This window comes from Pterocles gutturalis, unplaced genomic scaffold, assembly GCF_000699245.1.
Source record: "Pterocles gutturalis isolate BGI_N339 unplaced genomic scaffold, ASM69924v1 scaffold10110, whole genome shotgun sequence".
NCBI classification, from domain to species: domain Eukaryota; kingdom Metazoa; phylum Chordata; class Aves; order Pterocliformes; family Pteroclidae; genus Pterocles; species Pterocles gutturalis.
Window position 1 is genome coordinate 39799 of NW_010145882.1, and position 18811 is coordinate 58609.

At 42.1% G+C, this 18811-nt stretch overlaps 1 protein-coding gene across 1 annotated transcript in view; it reads left to right on the plus strand.

The window, feature by feature from the left end:
* The window catches only part of LOC104470562 (sickle tail protein homolog), a gene marked incomplete at both ends in the record, with an annotated part of 71793 nt that overhangs the window by 39754 nt on the left and 13228 nt on the right, over positions 1 to 18811 (plus strand). The window contains 3 exons of the mRNA XM_010085529.1: positions 8070 to 8902; positions 17457 to 17561; positions 17996 to 18048. Of these exons, the coding sequence (XP_010083831.1) occupies positions 8070 to 8902; positions 17457 to 17561; positions 17996 to 18048 (991 nt within the window). The remainder of the gene's footprint in view (positions 1 to 8069; positions 8903 to 17456; positions 17562 to 17995; positions 18049 to 18811) is intronic.

Consider the following 18811-nt stretch of genomic DNA (forward strand, 5'->3'; position numbering starts at 1 on the left):
AAATAACTGCAGGACTGGGAAGTGATCATGTCATGAGATTCTCCCCTATGGTACTTAAGTACCATGTCTTTTAGACTGTAAATACTGTATTTTTAAGAAGATACTTTCTATATTTTATGGTCTTTTGGGTGAGGGGATGGAAGGGAGGGAGGCATCCTTTTTTTTTTTTTTTTTTTTTGCTTTCTCTATAGTGCCCTTTTCTTAAAAAAACCCCTGGTCATAGTGGCTAGTGTGGTGTGCTGCAGATACAACAATGAGATTGATTTATGGAGGCCCCAAAGTTCAGGTTAGTCAGGCAGCTCAGGTGCCTGGTTAATGAATAGACAGCCTCCTCCACAACAAGGGCTTGTGCTTCCTTCTACCAAATTTCACTGCCAATCTGAGTATGTGAAAATCTAAGGTTTATAACTGCTGTGTTTTTTTCTAGAATTGTGTGCACTGGGCTTGCTAAATGGTTGGAGGTCTTCACCTGTTGGGGAATTAATATGTATGTGTTTCATATTGTTGCCTTTGAAATGCGCTCTCTTACCTAACTGGAGGTTACTCACTATTTTATTTATGGCTTTCCCCTTTGTGAGTCTCTCTTGTGCTTCATTCCATAATGTTAGTCTCTTTCTATACATCTTATAGGCACACATTAAGAAATAATTGAGCGATTGAATCACATGGTGTTGCACAGTTTGTGACTGGGTGACATGCCAAGGAGGTTATTTAGTGACTAATTTCGAAGGGGAGGAGAAATTGCAGGCTTGTCATGTGGAAAAGTATTTCAGCCTATTGAAGCAGCATTACTTAGATGACCGGGTAAAGCAAGGTGGCCTGCGCCTGTTGTGAGCAGAGGGAACAAGGAACACTTTTACTGTTTCAGAACCTTTTTCCAGAAGGCATGGATATACAAAATGTTATACCATAGGCTGAGGATTTAGATTCAACGCTGAAAACAAAAAGTGCTTTATTGCAAGAAGTGGAACCAAACGTTCATCGCACTGACGTAGCTATACAGGTGATGTCCTTAAGTAACAGTAAGTGGCTTTAATTATTTCAGAGCAAAAATCTTATCAAGGATTGTTTTATTTGTCCATAGGTAACAACGTTGTCTAAGAGTGTAATAAGAGTGCTACTGTTTTCAATTGTTCTACAATACTCAGAGTAGCATCAGGATACCTTAAAGAAATTGTGCCTGAAAGAGCAGACTGTGTAGGATTTGGTCTGAAACTCTCGTCTCTGCTTGTTTGCATGATCTGTCTTCAGCATGCACATTGGCTTAAAGGCAAGGTGAAGCAATCAAACATTATTTTTGATATTACCATTAAATTTGTTTTGTGGTTAGCTTAGAATTTTATGGATCTCTTTTACATTCAGGAAAAAGTGAACTAGGTATTCTTTGTTTTCCCCGTGGGACCTTTAGGATATGGTATAAATTAAGTTTATATGTAGTCAGGGATATAAAAGGACATACTGAGACATGTAAAATACCTTGAGATAAAAGATTTGGATCGCTGTAGGGACTGGGTTCATGCACAAGTGTGCATTAAAGACGTAGGTATAAAATAAGGCTCAATATGTTAGCCATGTGTTTGATGCTCTATGGCATGGAAAGGGCAGTGATGCTGTGGCTGAGCTTCAAGCCAGTGTATGGGCAGTTACAATATGGTATCCTAAAAATTCTGCTCTTGAGGATGAAATAGTGCTTATGCAATAACCTTTGTGTACACCTGCACAACTGGCAGAAAGGTATGGAGACCAGATGTCCCGGTGATATTGAGTAGTATGGTGACAACACTTGATTAAGGTTCACTCAGGATACCTCCATTCCGGAGGGTCATGTTTATGTGCTGTAAATCCCACCTCCTAGGATAGTTAACATAATCTTCTGGTTCTCCTGTTTTGTTCATGTCACCTTCTAGCCAACGGAGCCTGGCAAAAAAAAGTCTATGAACATAGAAATGGAGGACTGGGTGGATTCACCATCACAGGCTCATCCTAAGAACATCTAGGATTGGCTGACTGAAGCACTGTTGATCAAGGGAGAGAAAAACCATAGAATTAAGAGCATAAATGGAAAATGAAAAACCCAGTGATTCTCTTGCCATATCCATATATGTCCAATTAAGTATTCTGTTCTGGTGTAATCAGTCACTAGAACCAGAAAAGTAAAGTTTCATAGATGTTCTGAGTTTTTAGCTCAACTCTTCTCTACAGAGATTTTGCAGCCGGGCATATACCAAAACTATGCAAAAGGAGCTAAAGAACTGAAATCTAGATGCATGCTAAGGATGGGAAGTTAATTATAATAAATATGGAGATTTATCAGGGGGTTCTGCAACTCCTTGTCTGGAAAATTATCCAGGAGAAAAACAGTGGAAATATGTGGGACATGCTAAGAACAGCTAGCTGGGTCTTGTAGTTCCCCATTCATGGGAAGTTTGAACATTTAAAATCAGTTTTATTTTAACGGCATGTGTTTTGCATAATGAAAAACAATTGTGAACCCTGGCAGCTCCTAGAGCCTTGTACTGTGGGGCCAGACTTAGCTGAGGCCAGGTCTCCAATTTAGTCTAGGACAGCTGTTTCATGGTCTGAATTCTCTCTTTTGGGCATCAGGGGGCCCATTCTTAGCCAAAATTGCCAAATAAACTTCTGGTCTGGAAGCACTGCTGAGGAATGATGGACATTGCAACCCCTGGCGTGTCTTACTACTTGGTCTAGAAGACCACCCCAAAAAATCCAAGTGCCTGCTCTGCTGAAGAGACCATGGAAGAGCTAGGGTCCCTACCCCAGGGTAGACTCTGACTGAGTTGCCCCAGGTCTATGAAACTGTAAAGCCAAAGCTCTAGAGCACCCCAGAGATGTCTGATAAGAAATAATGTCAGTGTTTGGCTGAAATCTGCTGGGTGTTTTTTTTTTCAACTTTTGTCTTTACTGATGTTTTTACCAAATATTTCAGCTCTTTTGGATTAGCATCGTCTGCTGAAAGTATTTTTCATTGGAAGGTTCCTGACCAGAAAAATCTAAGAATTATGCTAATGTGTTTGCAGTTTTCAACTATGGCATTGGGCAGCTGGAGGAACCCACAGCTGCAGCCAGCCTGGTTTGGTGTTTTTTTTTTTTTTTACTGTAATAACCTGGTAGAGTAGGGAAGTTTGTAGGGATTAAAAGGCATACTATGAGAAGGCAAGAACATACAAGTGTGACAATCTCTCAGTGATGTCTGATAGCATGAGGATTTGGCTTTCAGACAGATAGCCATGGTACAGATACTTTAAAAAATGGTTTTCAGACTGTTTACCAATTCTGTAGTTTTCAAGTGCACTATTTCTTATTGTAAATTATATTATTTTAGAAATACTAAAATCATATATGACAGGCTTTTTTGCAAAATCAGATTTGTGCTTTCAGCTGTTCAAACTCAACCTGAATGAAAGATCAGTCATGACAGAAGTGGTGTCCTATGGTGCAACTACTGATTAAACTGAGGTTTTTGGACAACTAGTATAGTAAAGCTGTCAATTTATTTTTAGAAGGAAAGAACAAACTAATAGGTTGTATCATTCTTGGACATGGGGTTCTATAATTAGGTCTTTCATGATTAGAAAAGTGAAGGGTTGCCTCACTTTTTAGAGGATTTTCTTCTGGTGAGCAATTTCCATAAAAGGTCTCTTTACAGACAGATGAATTTATCAGTATTGTATCAGTACTTAGCATTTCTGTAGCTTTTACATCAAAGACTCTCCAGACTCTTGTTAATATTCTTTGCAGGTGTCTTCTGTTTACTGTTGGGTGAACCAGCTTGAAGAGCATAGGTGCAGTTTCCTCAGGGAAGCACAGGGTGTCGACAGGAGAGTAAGAAAACTAATAGCTTCACATACCTGAGAGGTGATTAATAGAGTCTGCTGGGAACTCTGGGGTGTCTCCGAGAAGGTGCATGGATAAGCTCCATCTAGGGAACACGTTCCATGTAGGTATTTTGGCAGGCTGAAACCCTTGGGGCAAAGCCAGTTGCTGTGTTCTCTATTGACGTGGATGAGGCCTGGGAGAGCAGTGGGAAGGGCTGCCAGGTCAGAAACTCTGGCCTACTTTTTCCTTTGCCCGTGTTTTTCTGTGAGATGTTAGCAGATAGTGGTGTGAGTCAGGCTGTACCTCCAGCTGCGTGGTGAGGTGAGGGGTTGGTGTGGTGCCGATGATCAGTGGCAGGCTTACATGCTAGCTGGCATTGCCCTGGTGTGCGTGCAGGCACAGCTCCATGTGCCCCGTCTGGTGTGTGCCACAGGTGTGAATGATGTGTTGAGGCAGCTGGAAAGACAGAAGTAAGGATAATTTCTTCACTGTGAGATGCCCATCTTGAGACAGACTGCCCTGAGACAAGGCAGCCCCAACAATATTCAGAATAAAGATCAGCATAGTGTTACATTGGTCCTGATGGACAACAAGACAGACTGGATTGTACTGCAGAAATCACCAGCTGTTGAGCGATTGAATAGCAGCTTGCTCTTTGCTATCCATAAGGCTTATGATACCATGACTCTGTCCTTCTCTCAGGGCAGTTATACTATTTGAGAGGCAAGGAGCTGCAGCAAGCTTTGTATTCTGCTGCATGCAGAGACACTGGATCTGCTCACCCTCTGTGTGAGCTATCAGGAGCAAGACTCTTTATAAGGTCACCAATTTAATGGTCAGCTGGTTTGCTACCTTTCTGCATATAGTCATAATCAAAATACAGCATGTTGTTGAGTATGCCGACTAGTTTTGAAATAAAGAACATTAACTCGTTTTATATTACATTCACTCTTCAGTATATAGGGACACTCTTCAGTGTGTCTATTGCTCTGTTTTAAAAAAATTCGAAATCTGCATTTTACAGACTTAAGTGCTGTTAGACTGACCAAAAACCTCCGTAGGAGATGTTTAAATGTGGTGAGATCTTTTTTACTACAGAAAGTGAAAGATTCTTAGTGATGCCTTTTCCCCTCAAATGTTTTATACAAAAATTGTTGCTAGCTGTTTGCCATGTTTTAACCTAAGGATTGACAAAACTAGTTTCTATTTCAAGGGTGTAGTGTCCACCCACAGTAAGAACAAGAGCTATGTGCTAAAGAAAACCACCCCCTCAGGCAAACATACTACATGGCTGCAGTCGACAAGCACGTGGTCCTGTGCTTGCACTAAAAAATCTTCTTCCTTTTGCCCTCAAAGCAATTAGCTAGTATTTAGACACTCAGATAAGCCCAATATCCTCTTTCTCTGTCCCTGAGTCATGCAGTTGAAGTCCAAGAACATGTGGCTCAAGACAGCTTGCATATTAGTGTACGTGTTTTCATTGAGCAACATGGGGGTTTTGTGGTGGAGGACAGAAGAAAAACAGCACAGAAAGTGGGGTATATATGAGAGAGCACTGTGCCTTGAATATTGCACAAAAGACACAAAAGTGTAGATGAGAAGCAAGAATTCACATTTTTAAAGTTGCTGTTAGCAAAGAATCTGGAGATTCTGGAGAAGAGAGAAAAGTGGAAGGAGAGAAAATATCGACCAGGTGGCAGAGGACACTGTAATCCAGCCGGTAAGGCCGCCTGGCTCCTGGTCACCAGCTCGTGTCTGGCCAGCCCTCATGCCCTGGTGCACCTGCCCTGGGCACCCTGGACTCTGTGGCTCCAACTGCTTTCCCCTTCTGCATGGTCCACCAGGGGCCTGAGTCATGGCTTAAAATAGAAAGTGAACTTTTCAGGAAGGGGTTGTCTGCCCAGGCGTTAGTGCCCTGCCCAGCCCAGTGGGGTCTTGATTCAGGCTGCACACTCCAAGTGCTATTTTAAAGCAAAAGTAAATAATGTTATATACTCAGTACTCAGACACAGGGTTTTGAGCAATAGCTCAGCCCCATATTTGAACTCCTCATTTCCATCTTAAAGTATGGCAATATGTTAAGGGGGAAAATAGAAATTTTTATTTGCCAGATTTCTTTGACTTATGAGAAATGAATGAGCATATACAGGAATATGAAGTCCAGAAGTTAGAGGAAATTAAACCTGTTGCTTTCAAAGCTTCCTATGGAAATTTTCTCCTCTCTACAAGGTAACACTTTCTTTTTCCTCTCACTGCAACCCAGCATATGCCATTGTATATGGTTTCTGTGCCAGATACTATTGCGTCTGTTGTAGCTTTAGCTGAAGCAACTAAACAGGGCATGGTATAGCTTGTACAGTAGAAATCAAGGAGGATTTTCTTTCTCCAGCCTCTTCTCTCAGTGCAAAACATCTATGCCTCCCTATCCCCGGAGGCATGATCCCAAAGCTGCTCAAGTCAGTAGGAGTCTTTTTGTTCTGCTGGCCCCAGTCCAGAGTCTGAACACACAATACAGCTCAGTATGTTGCAGTGTTTCTTCAAGCTGATATAAAACTATGTTGAATGCCCACTGATAATTTTATTAATACTATTTAGTTATATTTTATTTTAAAATCCAGACTACAGTAATACTCTGTGCAAATGAAAAAATCATCCCACATTCCCCTTTGGCTTGATGACTTTTGTCTGGCTCGTTTATGACCCATCCCAGCATGCTCCTTTGTTCTTTTACACTTATTCATTGTTGCTGCTGCCACAATCAGGTTATCTCCTTTCTTCTTTCTGATACCTGATACTCCAGACTTTTGATCTCTGGCCCTGGGGAACGTCATTGGTAATTCCCAAGTGCAGAGCCTGCTGTGATGAGAACAGCTATTGTTTATATACCGCCATCACAATTCCCTTACCAGTGGAAAAACCTGTGGTGGGGTGGGAACAGAATATGATTTCTTGCTTCTTCAGCCATAGGGTCACCATAACTGCAATGAATCCAGTCATGTTGCCAAAGCAAGGAGTGAGAGGGGAGAAAAACGGTGAAGATTTCAGATCAGCGACTTCCACTGCACGTTAGTGTGTGCTCTGTAACTTCAGGAACATGTATTTGGGCTTGGTGATGCTCAATTTTCTACAATCCCTTGGAAGTGATAGAAAGGGAAGCTGAAATTGCCAACACAAATTTCAGAAGCCGTAAATTTTTTTTGTATGTAGTTGGTAAAACCCAGCCGACTTTTTCATCTACCTGTTTATCCACCTTACCCTAATGGCATCAGAGCAGGCACATGATGCCTGCTAGAGGGAGAATTTCTCCAGTGTCTGTCATTGACAGTGTTCGGCCATCTAGAGAGGTCATTGCAGTCTCAGAAGCACATGTATCCATTGCAGATTTTTGCTAAGGCCTCTGTTAACAAAGCACTGACACATTGGTATGGAAGTTTACCCTTTCTTTTCCTTGCTTGCTTGTTCCTTAGTGCTGGCAGTTACTGCTGCAAGTTACAAAACTGTGATAAAATGTTTGTTGACTTGCTGAGTGCGTGCTCCACAAACTATGTGAAGCAAACCCATGGCACATTTTATAGGGTCAAATTGTTTTCATGCAACTTGACTGTGTTACAGTCAATAAATGTTTGTGTGTGTTGTTCTCCTATGCTTTGTGTATCCTTTGTGTAGTAAGGGCCACATCAAGTTATTAGCAAAAGGCTAAATCCTGCACTGACCTGCGCTGAAGTAAATGGCCAATTGCACTGAAGTAAATGGCCAATTGGTTGTAATATTTATTGTTCTTGTCTAAGGACTTCAGGTCTATTTGTGATGCCAAAGCATCAGCATTTTCTTCCTGGTTTGGAAGCAGTGAACTCTAGCCTGTGTGTCTGATCAATAAACCATTTAAGTCTGTCACTGGCTACATGTACTTAGAAGACCTGGCACTGATACCCCAGATTTCAGCTCTGGTAGTTGTAAATATCGGCTTAGGGTAAGATGGTATTTGCGTAAGTAAAAGCATTTTTAAAACTCTCATATTTCTTTAACATGGGGACCATTTTATTGCTGTTTATAGGTGTTATTTTCTTTGGGCACTGAGGTCCCAAAGTGTTTTAGTTATGCAAATGACAAATTATTTGGTCTTGAGGGTTTGGGGTTTTTTCCCCTTTTTTCTGTAAATGTCAAGGTTGCCACAACCCACATCATGTTTTGCTCATTCAGTGATTTTCTTATGTTTATCCTTTTCTTTCCAGATGCAGAGGGAAATTGCTTATACAGGCCGAGATGGCCCAAGTGCTTCCTGTGCCGGAACTGCCACGCACCCTCCACACGTGATGCCCAGCTCTCCTCCCTCCACCCCAGTGCCCCACTCCATGCCTCCCTCTCCGTCCAGGATTCCGTACAGCGGGGGCCGGCCCATGGGCATGCCAGGCAATGCCACCATCCCCAGGGACCGTCTCTCCAGCGTGCCAGCCTCACGCTCGATATCGCCCAGCCCAAGCGCCATTTTGGAGAGACGGGACGTGAAGCCAGACGAGGACATGAGCAACAAAAACCTTGCCCTGATCCGAAATGAAGGTCTCTACGGTGACCCATACTTGTTTCATGAGGGGAGGATGAGTGTGGCTGCACCCCACTCCGGACACCCTCTCGATGTCCCTGATCACATTGTAGCCTACCATCGCAGTGCCATGAGGTCATCAAGCACTTACTGCAACCCCTCTATGCCGCCTGAAATGCTGGAGCAATCCTTGTACAGACAAAAGTCACGAAAGTACCCGGAGAGCCACTTGCCCACTCTCAGCTCTAAAACGCCTCCCGCCTCACCCCACAGGGTGGCTGAGATGAGAATGATTGATATTCATCCTCACCATAGCGCTCACATTCCTCCCCACACCATCCAGCCTGACAGGTCTTCCCCCAGCCGCCAGTCCTTCAAAAAGGAGCCGGGACTGCCTGTGTTCGTCGACGCAAAAGCACGGAGCACCCTCGGCCTTCCGGGCATGGCCGAGGCAGTGCCATCTCCAGCTGACAAGCAGGCTTTTGGCTATGGGTCACCTGCAATGCCCAAGGACAAGGAGACAAGGTAAGGCAGAGCTAGGGCTTAATTTATGCAAATGAGAAACTTTCCTAATCTGCGCATCTTGTATCGTTTAACACCCGGGGGACAACGTAATGTGTAGGAGGCTGCTGCACAGGGCTGCAGCGTTTATTAGCTGTCTGCCAAGGTAGTTAGTAATTTAGAGGAGATGTGACACCTCCCATTATTAATCTGAAAATATTGTCAGCCCATGATGAATTCCTAGTTATTTTAGTTTGTGTAAATTTTAGTCATTGGAAAAAATATAATAAAATAAAATGATTAACTAGGATTTTTCTTTCCAGACAACCAGATCATGTTACAAGAACAAATGATGTTCTGTTCCTGCTAATAAGGAAATATATTTCACCTCCGTTAAGAATGACACTCTGATATTACAATTTTGGTTCTTTATGGAGTGGAGTTTTTCTCATCTAGTGTTAGGAAATGGAAAGGATTTATCATTACTGTCTTATCTCGTGTAAAACATGAATTTGCATTAAAATAGGACAGTTGTTTATAATAGAATCATAGAATCATAGAATCATTAAGGTTGGAAAAGACCTCAAGGATCATCAAGTCCAACTGTCAACCCACACCACCTAACTCACTAGACCATGTCCCTAAGCACCACATCTACACGTTTCTTGAACACCTCCGGGGATGGTGACTCCACCACTTCCCTAGGCAGCCTGTTCCAATGCCTGATCACTCTGTCAGTGAAGAAATTTTTTCTAATATCTAGCCTAACCTCCCCTGGCGCAACTTGAGGCCATTTCCTCTTGTCCTGTCACTTGTTACTTTAGAGAAGAGGCCAGCACCCACCTCACTACAACCTTCTTTTAATGTTCCTTGAGGGGAAACTGCTGAGAAGAGCAAGTCTGTCCCAGGGAAGAAATTGAAACATGAATGCTGTTCCCAGTGATTTTTTCCAGCATCACAAATAGTTGGTGACCTGACTGTTGTTAACTTTGTGTGCTGACAAGGATGACAGTGATCTCTCCTGTCTTTTTAGGGACAAGATTTACACAAAAGTCTGTGAAGGGTTCTCCTGTCATAGACCCTGCTCTAGGAGAGAAAAATCGTTACTCTGCCAGTCGGTTGCTGTGTATTTGTATGAGTTGCGCTAATCTCTAGCATATTGTTTGTGCTGTTAGCGTTTATAGATCTCTTTAGGGAAGTGAAGATGAATAGCTGAAAATGCTGAGCTCACAGAGGCCAAAGGTAACTGCTGACTGCCTTAACCACTGAGGAGATATGAAGCTTTGTATATCCCCCAAACTTCCCTTCCAGCTGAGCAACTTGCTTAACAATTAGTTTCCTATGACCATTTTCTGCTTGTCCAGAAAAAAGAATGTGTTGTGAGGTCCATTGGTGGGGAGAAAATGGAAGATGGAAGAAAATCAGCCATCCACAAAACTTACAGGCTTATAGCTTGGTAGTTATGTTGACACAACGGTATGAGTTAGGGCATATTACAATCTAGGGTCAGCAAAACCTGATTTGTATCTATTTATTTCCAAGGAAAAGATGCAAGTACCTGAAATTTCATTTCAAGCTTCCATTATTACAACTAGGAAATAATTTGAACTATATTTACCAATTCTGATCCAAGAGATAGCTTTCAGATCAAAAATTTTACAAGGTCCATGTTGTGGGGGTTGAAAATAAGGGAGGACACCAATGACTTCCCAGCCTGTGTGACTTTCTCTGTCCTCTCTGGGCACCTCATCTGTTCGTTCAGCTACACAGACCCGCGCAAGGCTGTGTATTTGTGAATATATAAAAAGCAACTGCACAGATAGTTCTGCAGCTCCTTAAGGGGACCTTTGCACCAGGAGTTTTAGTCCTCGTCGCAGAATATATTTACAGTGATGAAAATAGCATTTGCATAATTATGCTTCCAAATAAATACATGACCTTAAAATTCAGCATGGTGTGTATTAGCCACATGGCACTGAAAAATCATTTTGAAAGCTGCCCTTATTAGTTGTGGGGGTTTTTAACCTTGAGAAAGTGTGACTTTTTAAAAAATAATTGTCAATACCAAAAGCAATTCATGCAAATTGGTGTGTTTTCTGACCACTGCAATATTAAGAATTGAGTTTAATTTCTACAGATACAAAATGCTCTAAGACATATTTTAGCTTTGTAATACTTTCATAAACCTTGAAAGCAAATACTGTTGAGATTGTACTAAACTAAACAAGGAACACTAAGGATATCCAGGTTGAGGTACTCTTTTCCTGCTTCAGCAGGGGCTGAATTGTTATGAGGTTGAGATGAACTCCTGAAAGGTGACATATATAATGTCAGAAAAGTATTCTGTACTTTCTTGTGTAGAACTTACCCATAAGCATTACAGCTAGGCTTGCTTCTGTGAGTAAGAATATTTTGGGATTGGAGAGATGGGGCAGAATTCATCCTCTTCCAGGCGTGGTAAAAAATGAGGTGTATGCTGCTCTGTTGTGAACATTATCCACTTGCTGATGGCTATACAAAGAACCTAAAAGCCAGGACACAGGAAGGGAATGGTGGTGTGTTCAATCAGCCTGCGTGCAGACACTGTCAGGTGTGGGGTAGCAGCGAAAGGGCAGATTGAGTACCTGTTAGCCATGGAGATACTGAGGAGGGAGGTCCTTTGCATTTGTGCACTGTGACAAGAGAGACTCCTTATCCTGACTCATTCAGGAGTGGGTTGAGGACCCTGCAAGCATCAAACCCATCATCTCAGCGCTGTTGTTCCTTCAGTCCCTAGTGAAGTGTTCTGAGAACAAAGGAAACCTCTCTTGTGCCATCTCTTTCTGGAAATTACCTTGAAGTAGCACTGTCACAACCTCAGGACAATGCATAGTTTAAGTGCAAGTCAGAGAAAAGATTAAAATTTATGGTGGCAATGCCAGAGGTTAAACTGAATATCTCTTCCCCTGTTAATTCTTCAATTTTTCCAGTCCAGGGCTGAAGGGGTATATATATATATATATGTACTGTACCAGAGTATGTTGGGTACTTACAGAAGATCAGACCTCTCACTGACCGTATCCTAGTTTTGTTGAAGAAAATAGGTCCAATAACTTTGGAATGTTAACTGCAGCAGATTTTGGTCTACAAAAGACGAAAACCAGTATTTCCAATCTCTTCTTTTGGAGTTTCCCATTTTAGTTTTGCATTGCAGAAGCCAGTCACATTAAACCTGTTATTTAAGGCAAGGTTGAGGGGGATTTACTTGCTTCACTTAATGCTTTCTTGTATATGGTTTACCTCAGGTTTTTTCAAGGTGGCTGCTGCTATGGTATAAAGCACTCAATAAATTCCCACAGTAATTAATTTACCAGAAGAGTTCAATACAAAGCTCTTTTAAAACAGCAAAAAGAAACAAGTTCATGGAGATTTAAAAAGATAAAATATGTTAGTATTCATATGCACATAAATATTAGAAGTTGTAACAGGTTGCAGCAGCTCATCTTCAATGGGTCATCATCCCTTAAACTGAGGTTTACAGGAAAAATGGGTAAATTTTTGTGAGTGAGCATGAGTCTTTTAAACAGTTTTTTGCTATCATATTTTTGGATGGCCCATTTATGTAGCTTATGGTGCACGGTTCTGGAAGTTACTACAGGCAAAGCAGATGTTTAAGTGTTGATAAATTGGAAAAGAAGCTGTTTACCAAAAAATGCATTAAATTAATTGCCGTCTAACTTACATTCTTTGCATTTAAAACACAAGTTGTGTTGCAAAATTCTAGGTTATTTGATAGTGCTGAATTTGTAAATAATAAATGCTGCTACTCACTAAAATACAGTTCATAAAATAGCAAGACAGCTCTATAAAACAAAAGCATTTCAGGAGTGTACTGTGATTCTCTTCTGCCTCAACACAACTTTTGTCCTCTTCTTTTTTGCCATGGGTTAGTGAGAAAAGTTGATGGTAGAACGTGGCTCACTGAGCAAGAACTGTGATCATGTTCGCCACTTGTGGCATGCAGTTAGAGACGAAAGTATAACAGCTTCATGTAGGTTATTGGCTATTGTTCACATCACAAAAGCACTTTATTGTTTGATACGTAAAAATATGTCTGGATTCTCTATGCATTAGGAAAGAATGGTCATACTCTGTAAAGCCATGGACAGTGGGAGACTCCATCAGCAATGCATGAGAATTGTATGAGAAGGGTGGACTTTGCAGAAATACCCCCTCAAACACTTTCCAGAAGGCCAGAATTGCATCCTCCTTTGTGAAAGATACTGAATAACCAGGCAGAAAAAGATGATTGCAGATGACTAACACAGGTTGGAGGGAAGGTAAACTGTACTTCAGCTTCCTTCTGTTGGAGGAACTGTTTGTAGGAAGATGCGATGCAGTCTCTTGGATATGAGTTTTCAAATCGTATCACAGCTGGCAATGCTTCAGACCTTCCCTTTTCACTTTAGCTTCAAAGCTATAGAAAGTTTGAATTTAACCTTATTCTTAGAAGACTGAAATATTTGCCTGTGTGTATCTTTCCCTTGGGAGGAGAGCAGAGTACGGAAGAGCTCTGCTATTCTTTGCTTCACACCCTTCCAGGAGATCCACTCTGCTGTTATGGGGGGAGTTTGGGGTAGAGTCTGACTGTGCCACTTTCACTTGGTGCTAGGGAAGCCCTTGGGAAAGACAACCTACTCCTGTTTCCTTTTTTTCTTTTTTTTTTTTCCAGTGAGAAAAAACATTTCTAATGAAATGTTTCACTCATAGGGTAACGTAGAAAGAAATGTGTTTTTCCTTGTCTCTGACCCTCTTTTTGATTACAGACTTCACTCGGGTTTAACTATAAAATATGAAGTCACTAAAAATCTTTCTCCAAGATAGTGTGAAAATTAGTTTGTGGTGTCAGACTTGGTATTTGAGTACGTCTGTTATGGATGATGCACTGCATAGCCTAGGGTCCGACAAGCACATGAATGAACAGTTATACAGCCTAGTTCTAGTTTGTGTCTGTGTGAAGCATCTTCTCAGTGATGTGAATATTAAAGATGTCCCCAGGAAGGGGAAGGAATATGCAAGTCATGCTTAGAAAGCATCACTGTGAGAAGTGGGTACCAATTCAACAATATGCTGTACCCTGCTCGGGATCACTTCCAGTTAATTGCAGTAGAAGGAATGACATGAAACCTCAGTGAAGCTGTAAGGAAGAAATCTGGTGATGAATTCTGATGTCTCAGTGCACAGTCCGCAGAGGAGCAAGGGCTTGTTTTGCCTCTGCTGAATTGGGGGAGCGAGATGCTAAGGCAGGGCCCCAGTGCCTGGATGTACCCGGGGCTGGGGCTGTGGACCAGGCTGCCAAGGAGAGCAGGGCTGGTGAGCGGCCTGTGCCTCTTTGCTGACCAAGCTCTGTGACAAGCCAAACCCAAGTCTGACAGAGAGATCTGTTAGAGCTGGGAGTCGCTTCTGACCTTGTCCCCTCCTTTCCTCCCCACCGCCGTACCACCTCTGACTCTCCCAGCATTCACAGGAAAACAATGCAGAACAGTGCCTTTCTGCACTCAGGCTGATAAAACAGCCACTTCTTTCACAACTGCTGTAAAAGGGACCCTCCCTGCTCTTCCTGGGTGGTGGAGAGTTGCAGATTTATCTGGGAAATTGATCTGGGAACAGAGCCAGGGTTTGTCCTTGTGCTATCACCACCAGCAAAGAGGCATTGCTGCATGTGGTTCTGCCTGACCCTCTCTCCTACTGCTCCGCATCCCACCCTGCCCTGTCCACGGCAGCCGCAGCCTGCCCCGTGTCACCAGAGTGCCGGCCTGTCCCATGCCCTGGGAACCCTGGCCTGCCCCATGTCACTAGAGTACCATCCTGCCCCACCCGTGGGACCCCGGCCTGCCTTGTGCAGGAAGGGATGGTGGGGCAGGCTGCTCCCCCCCGCCTTCTCTCTCCACAGTGTGGAGCACAGCGAGTGGTAGAGAATATAATGCTGAGAACCAAAAATGTACAACTGTCATGACAGTGCTGGCATCCCTGACAGACCCCAGCCTGGCACAGGCTAAAGAAAGCGTTCATTTTCTCCCTCCAGAGCCAAGGTTGCTCCAGCCCTTCACAGGGAAGCTGGAGAGGAAGAGGGCGGCTGTGGAGCCTGTCCCTGCTCCCCCAGGACTGTGCAGCGGGTGGCAGGACTGGGCCACCAGCCCTCCAGCCACGTCAGCCCAGGGCATGGCCCTGCTGCTGGGCCAGCTGCGCCCCTCCCTGCCCGTACTGGAGCACGCTGCCTCCCACCGCCTTCAGTCAGGCCGCCAGGTCTCCGAAAATCAGGTCGTTTAATTTAATGCCTAAAAGGTGCCTCCTTTCAGACACCTGTTTTTGAAATGTTTGGTGCTGATGGCCATAACGAGTCTGGGTATTACAGTGAAATGATTACAGGAAAAATCCTGCTTTGTCTTTAACAGAGTAACTCCAGAGCACATGTGGATTCTTCACATTCTTAATGCTTTTACCATATGAAAAATAATGTGCTCTGTGCAATTGATTCCAGTATTTCATTCGTTTTTCATCATCTCCTATCTCTGGAACATCCCTCTCCCTCTTAACAACATATTTTCCTAGATTTCATGGCAAAGGACAAGATCAGCTTTGTGTTGCCATAATCTCTTTTGAAGCAGAAAATTGTTTCCAGATTATCAAATGTGGGATGGAAAAAACATCATATTTATGAATTGGTAAAACAGATAGACTTCCAATGGAGTTTAGCTCCAGGAGGTTTTGTGATGATTATCTGGGAAAAAAAAAATGTTTTCATTATTAAGTGTCAAAAATGCTGCATTAAATTTTGTTAGAATATATCTATCCCAGGCTTTTAGTACTTGTTTTTGTTCCAAAGGTTACTGTAGCCTGAACCAGTTTCTTATTTTAAAACTTATAATAGTGGAAATTCTGTAACATATTTCTTGGTTTGAAATGAATTAGGTCAGATTCGCTAGTCTTCTCATCACCATTCAAAATACCTTTCAACAGGAAGACAGAAAAGTAAGATGCGCACGCTGTATGAAACAGCAGTAAGAACACATCTGCTGGCTGGGGACTGACTGATCACCCTCTTCTTCCCTCCTAGTGTCTGTTAGCATCTCATTACTTGTTTTGCTGCCGTGTTTTCTCAATGTCTGGATGTCTCAGAGTCTCTCCTGGCTATAGTATCTGTGCGCTATCCCAGCAAACCTCTATTTCATTCCCTGAATGTGAGTGAAATAATTAGCCTGTATAATCTGGCTGTCTACAAGCTGGGCTAGTTACTTCCTTTTTATCATGTCGGCTTGCTTTTGCCTGGTGTTGGTGCCTACTTTTTAGTTTATATGGCCCCTATTGATTGCCATTATTGCTTTAACCACCAAATGGCAACTGGAGCTGGGAGTGGCCAGAACTCAGCTGCTCCCACATGCCCAGGACGCTGCAGCGGTGATGGATAACCCCTGCAGTAACCTGAGTCTGGGGCTGTGTGTGTCTATCCCATCTTCTTTCGTCAGTCATTGCTGCTGGTCTTAGTCACCTGCTTTTTGAGAAGTTTTGTTCCTGATCATCTTCCAGAATCACAGCCCACTGTTAGCATTTGCTTTTGTGTGTCTCCCCAGTCACTTAGCTGCTGGCATATAGGGAGACATTTTCAGAAGGTCCTGTCTGGGGTCCCAGATTGATGTGTGTCTGTGTTGTGGTGTGTTATTGACATACTGACGTGTGAAAGTAGGCATGTGTGTGAGCAAAAGGCTATTTTGCAGCCCACTGAGGAAGTCACCTGGTACCTCACTAATATATGCATTTATGTGAACAGATAAACGCACAAATGTTGGCCTTCCTATATCCGAGTCCTTGTTGTTGTTTAGTGGCCTTTGGTATCTATGGAATACATTGACCATACCTACAGCGGTTCTTCTTCATCTCTTTTCTTCTGCTTTTTAGGAGTTTGTGCATGAAAGCAAATCTGTTTTGTGATAATATGTTGCTGTACAGTCTGCGTTTGGTGTCCTGTGCCTATCTGACACATTGCTGCCCTTTCCAAAGCAGAGAGTTGCAATGTCAGGTGCAAAGGATTTGGGCTGGGAAGTGGTGAGCTTGGGCACATTAAATGCTTCACAGGTAAAAATCCTGGGTTTGGGAGAAGTAAAAATAGTAACAAGAAGATGTGTAATCTTTAATCCTGAAACCTTATATACAGGCAAAACTATTGTCTCAGTGTAGGTAAAAGAGAAAATATATGTAATGCTGGAAAAATTATTTTCACTAGTTCCAAGAGGCATTAACTGATTGTTTAAGGTGCCTGTCCCATGAGATCAGTAGAAGTTTATTATCTGGGTGGTTGTTTGGTTTGTCTTGTTTTGTTTTTAACTAAGCAGATGTCTTTTTTATTGTCTTGTTACCATGCAAAAGCTGTCCAAACCAAGATGCGGTAAGCTGCTGCAACAAGGTATATGCAAACTAGTACCCGTGAGCCTTTGCACAAACTTTGTAGTGTCTTTCCAGTCCTGTGGTAATCATTCACCTAGAAAAACAAGTCTGAAAGCAAATATATCTGGCTTTAACAAACGGTTCTCTTGTCTTACAGAGAAAGGATACAAGCCATGGAGAAACAGATTGCCAGTTTAACTGGTCTTGTTCAGTCTGCGCTTTTTAAAGGGCCAAATACAAGTAATAGCAAAGATGCTTCTAGGTAAAAAAAGAATTCATTAAATCTGTTTCTCTGTAATGATTTTAGTAATCAATCATCAAAAATAATATTTGAATGTAATAGTAAAAAAACCCTGAATGCTCAATCATTTTTAAATGTCTTTATCATCCCCATGAGAATGCTAGGCAGAGAGGAAGAATATGCCAAATGATAGATGGAGATTAACTGCATTACTCTTCTTTGTGTTAAAAAGAATTAATGTAGCTACATCTCTGTGCTTTCTACTGCTTATACTCCATTCCTTGCTTAACTTGTATTAAAAGCTGATTTAAAAAAAAAAAAACAACTGACAAGCTACTGGTGATTTAAATTAAAAATATAAATGCCAGACAAGGCCATTTAATTTGCTGATTATAAAATCACTACAGTTTTTTTCTTAGTAAATTAAAATTATAATTTCTCTTTCTATTACTTAGTGAGAAGATGATGTTGAAAATCGTGTCCAGCAAGAGCAGCATTGACACTGCAGGTAAGATAATCCACTTTCAATTTACAAATTATTCAGATGTATGAATAGCTCTAACATTACTACCATTTGCAAATGTCAAATTTACTTAAAGTCCCATAGCTGTACTGTCAGAGCTGAAGTTTAAGTTCAGGATATGGGAGCTGATCACATCTTTGTTAAGAGAGGAATTTCTGACAGATTGAGGTGGTCTTTGGAATGAATTTCACACCTGTGCTGAATGGTTTAAATGAGATGCAGAGTCTCTGCATAAGGTGAATTTTCCAGTGACTCATCCCATCTATAGTATATATCTGTCATTAACCCCAGATGTATCCAAATTGCTGTCGAAGCCTAAATATTTCATTCCTGTTCTGGTCATCTGAAGTTTTCTCTAAGGTTCTTCTGTCAGTAGGATGCTGTGGATATAATGACACTAAGGAATTTAGCAGTCAGCAAGATAGCACTTTCCCTAATTAAGCCATATTGATCTGTTACTAATTATTAGCCTGCGCCTAAACTGTTCTGAGCAAGCATCAATTATGAAGTCAATAAGAGCTGGTTTTATTTTAGCTTCCCACTTGGAGAGCTGCTAAGTGTTTAAAAGATGGAGTTAAGGCTGATGTGAAAGACGATCTCCATTTGAGTGGAGCTCTTTGTGTAAGGGCTGCTGCTGGAGATGTCTGCAGGGTGTGTGAGTGTTTATATGCCTCCTCTTCACCCTTTGTCATGCACTGAATGCAAATAAAGGCAGTTCCCTACTTCCTGGTAATGCTGTTCCCACAGG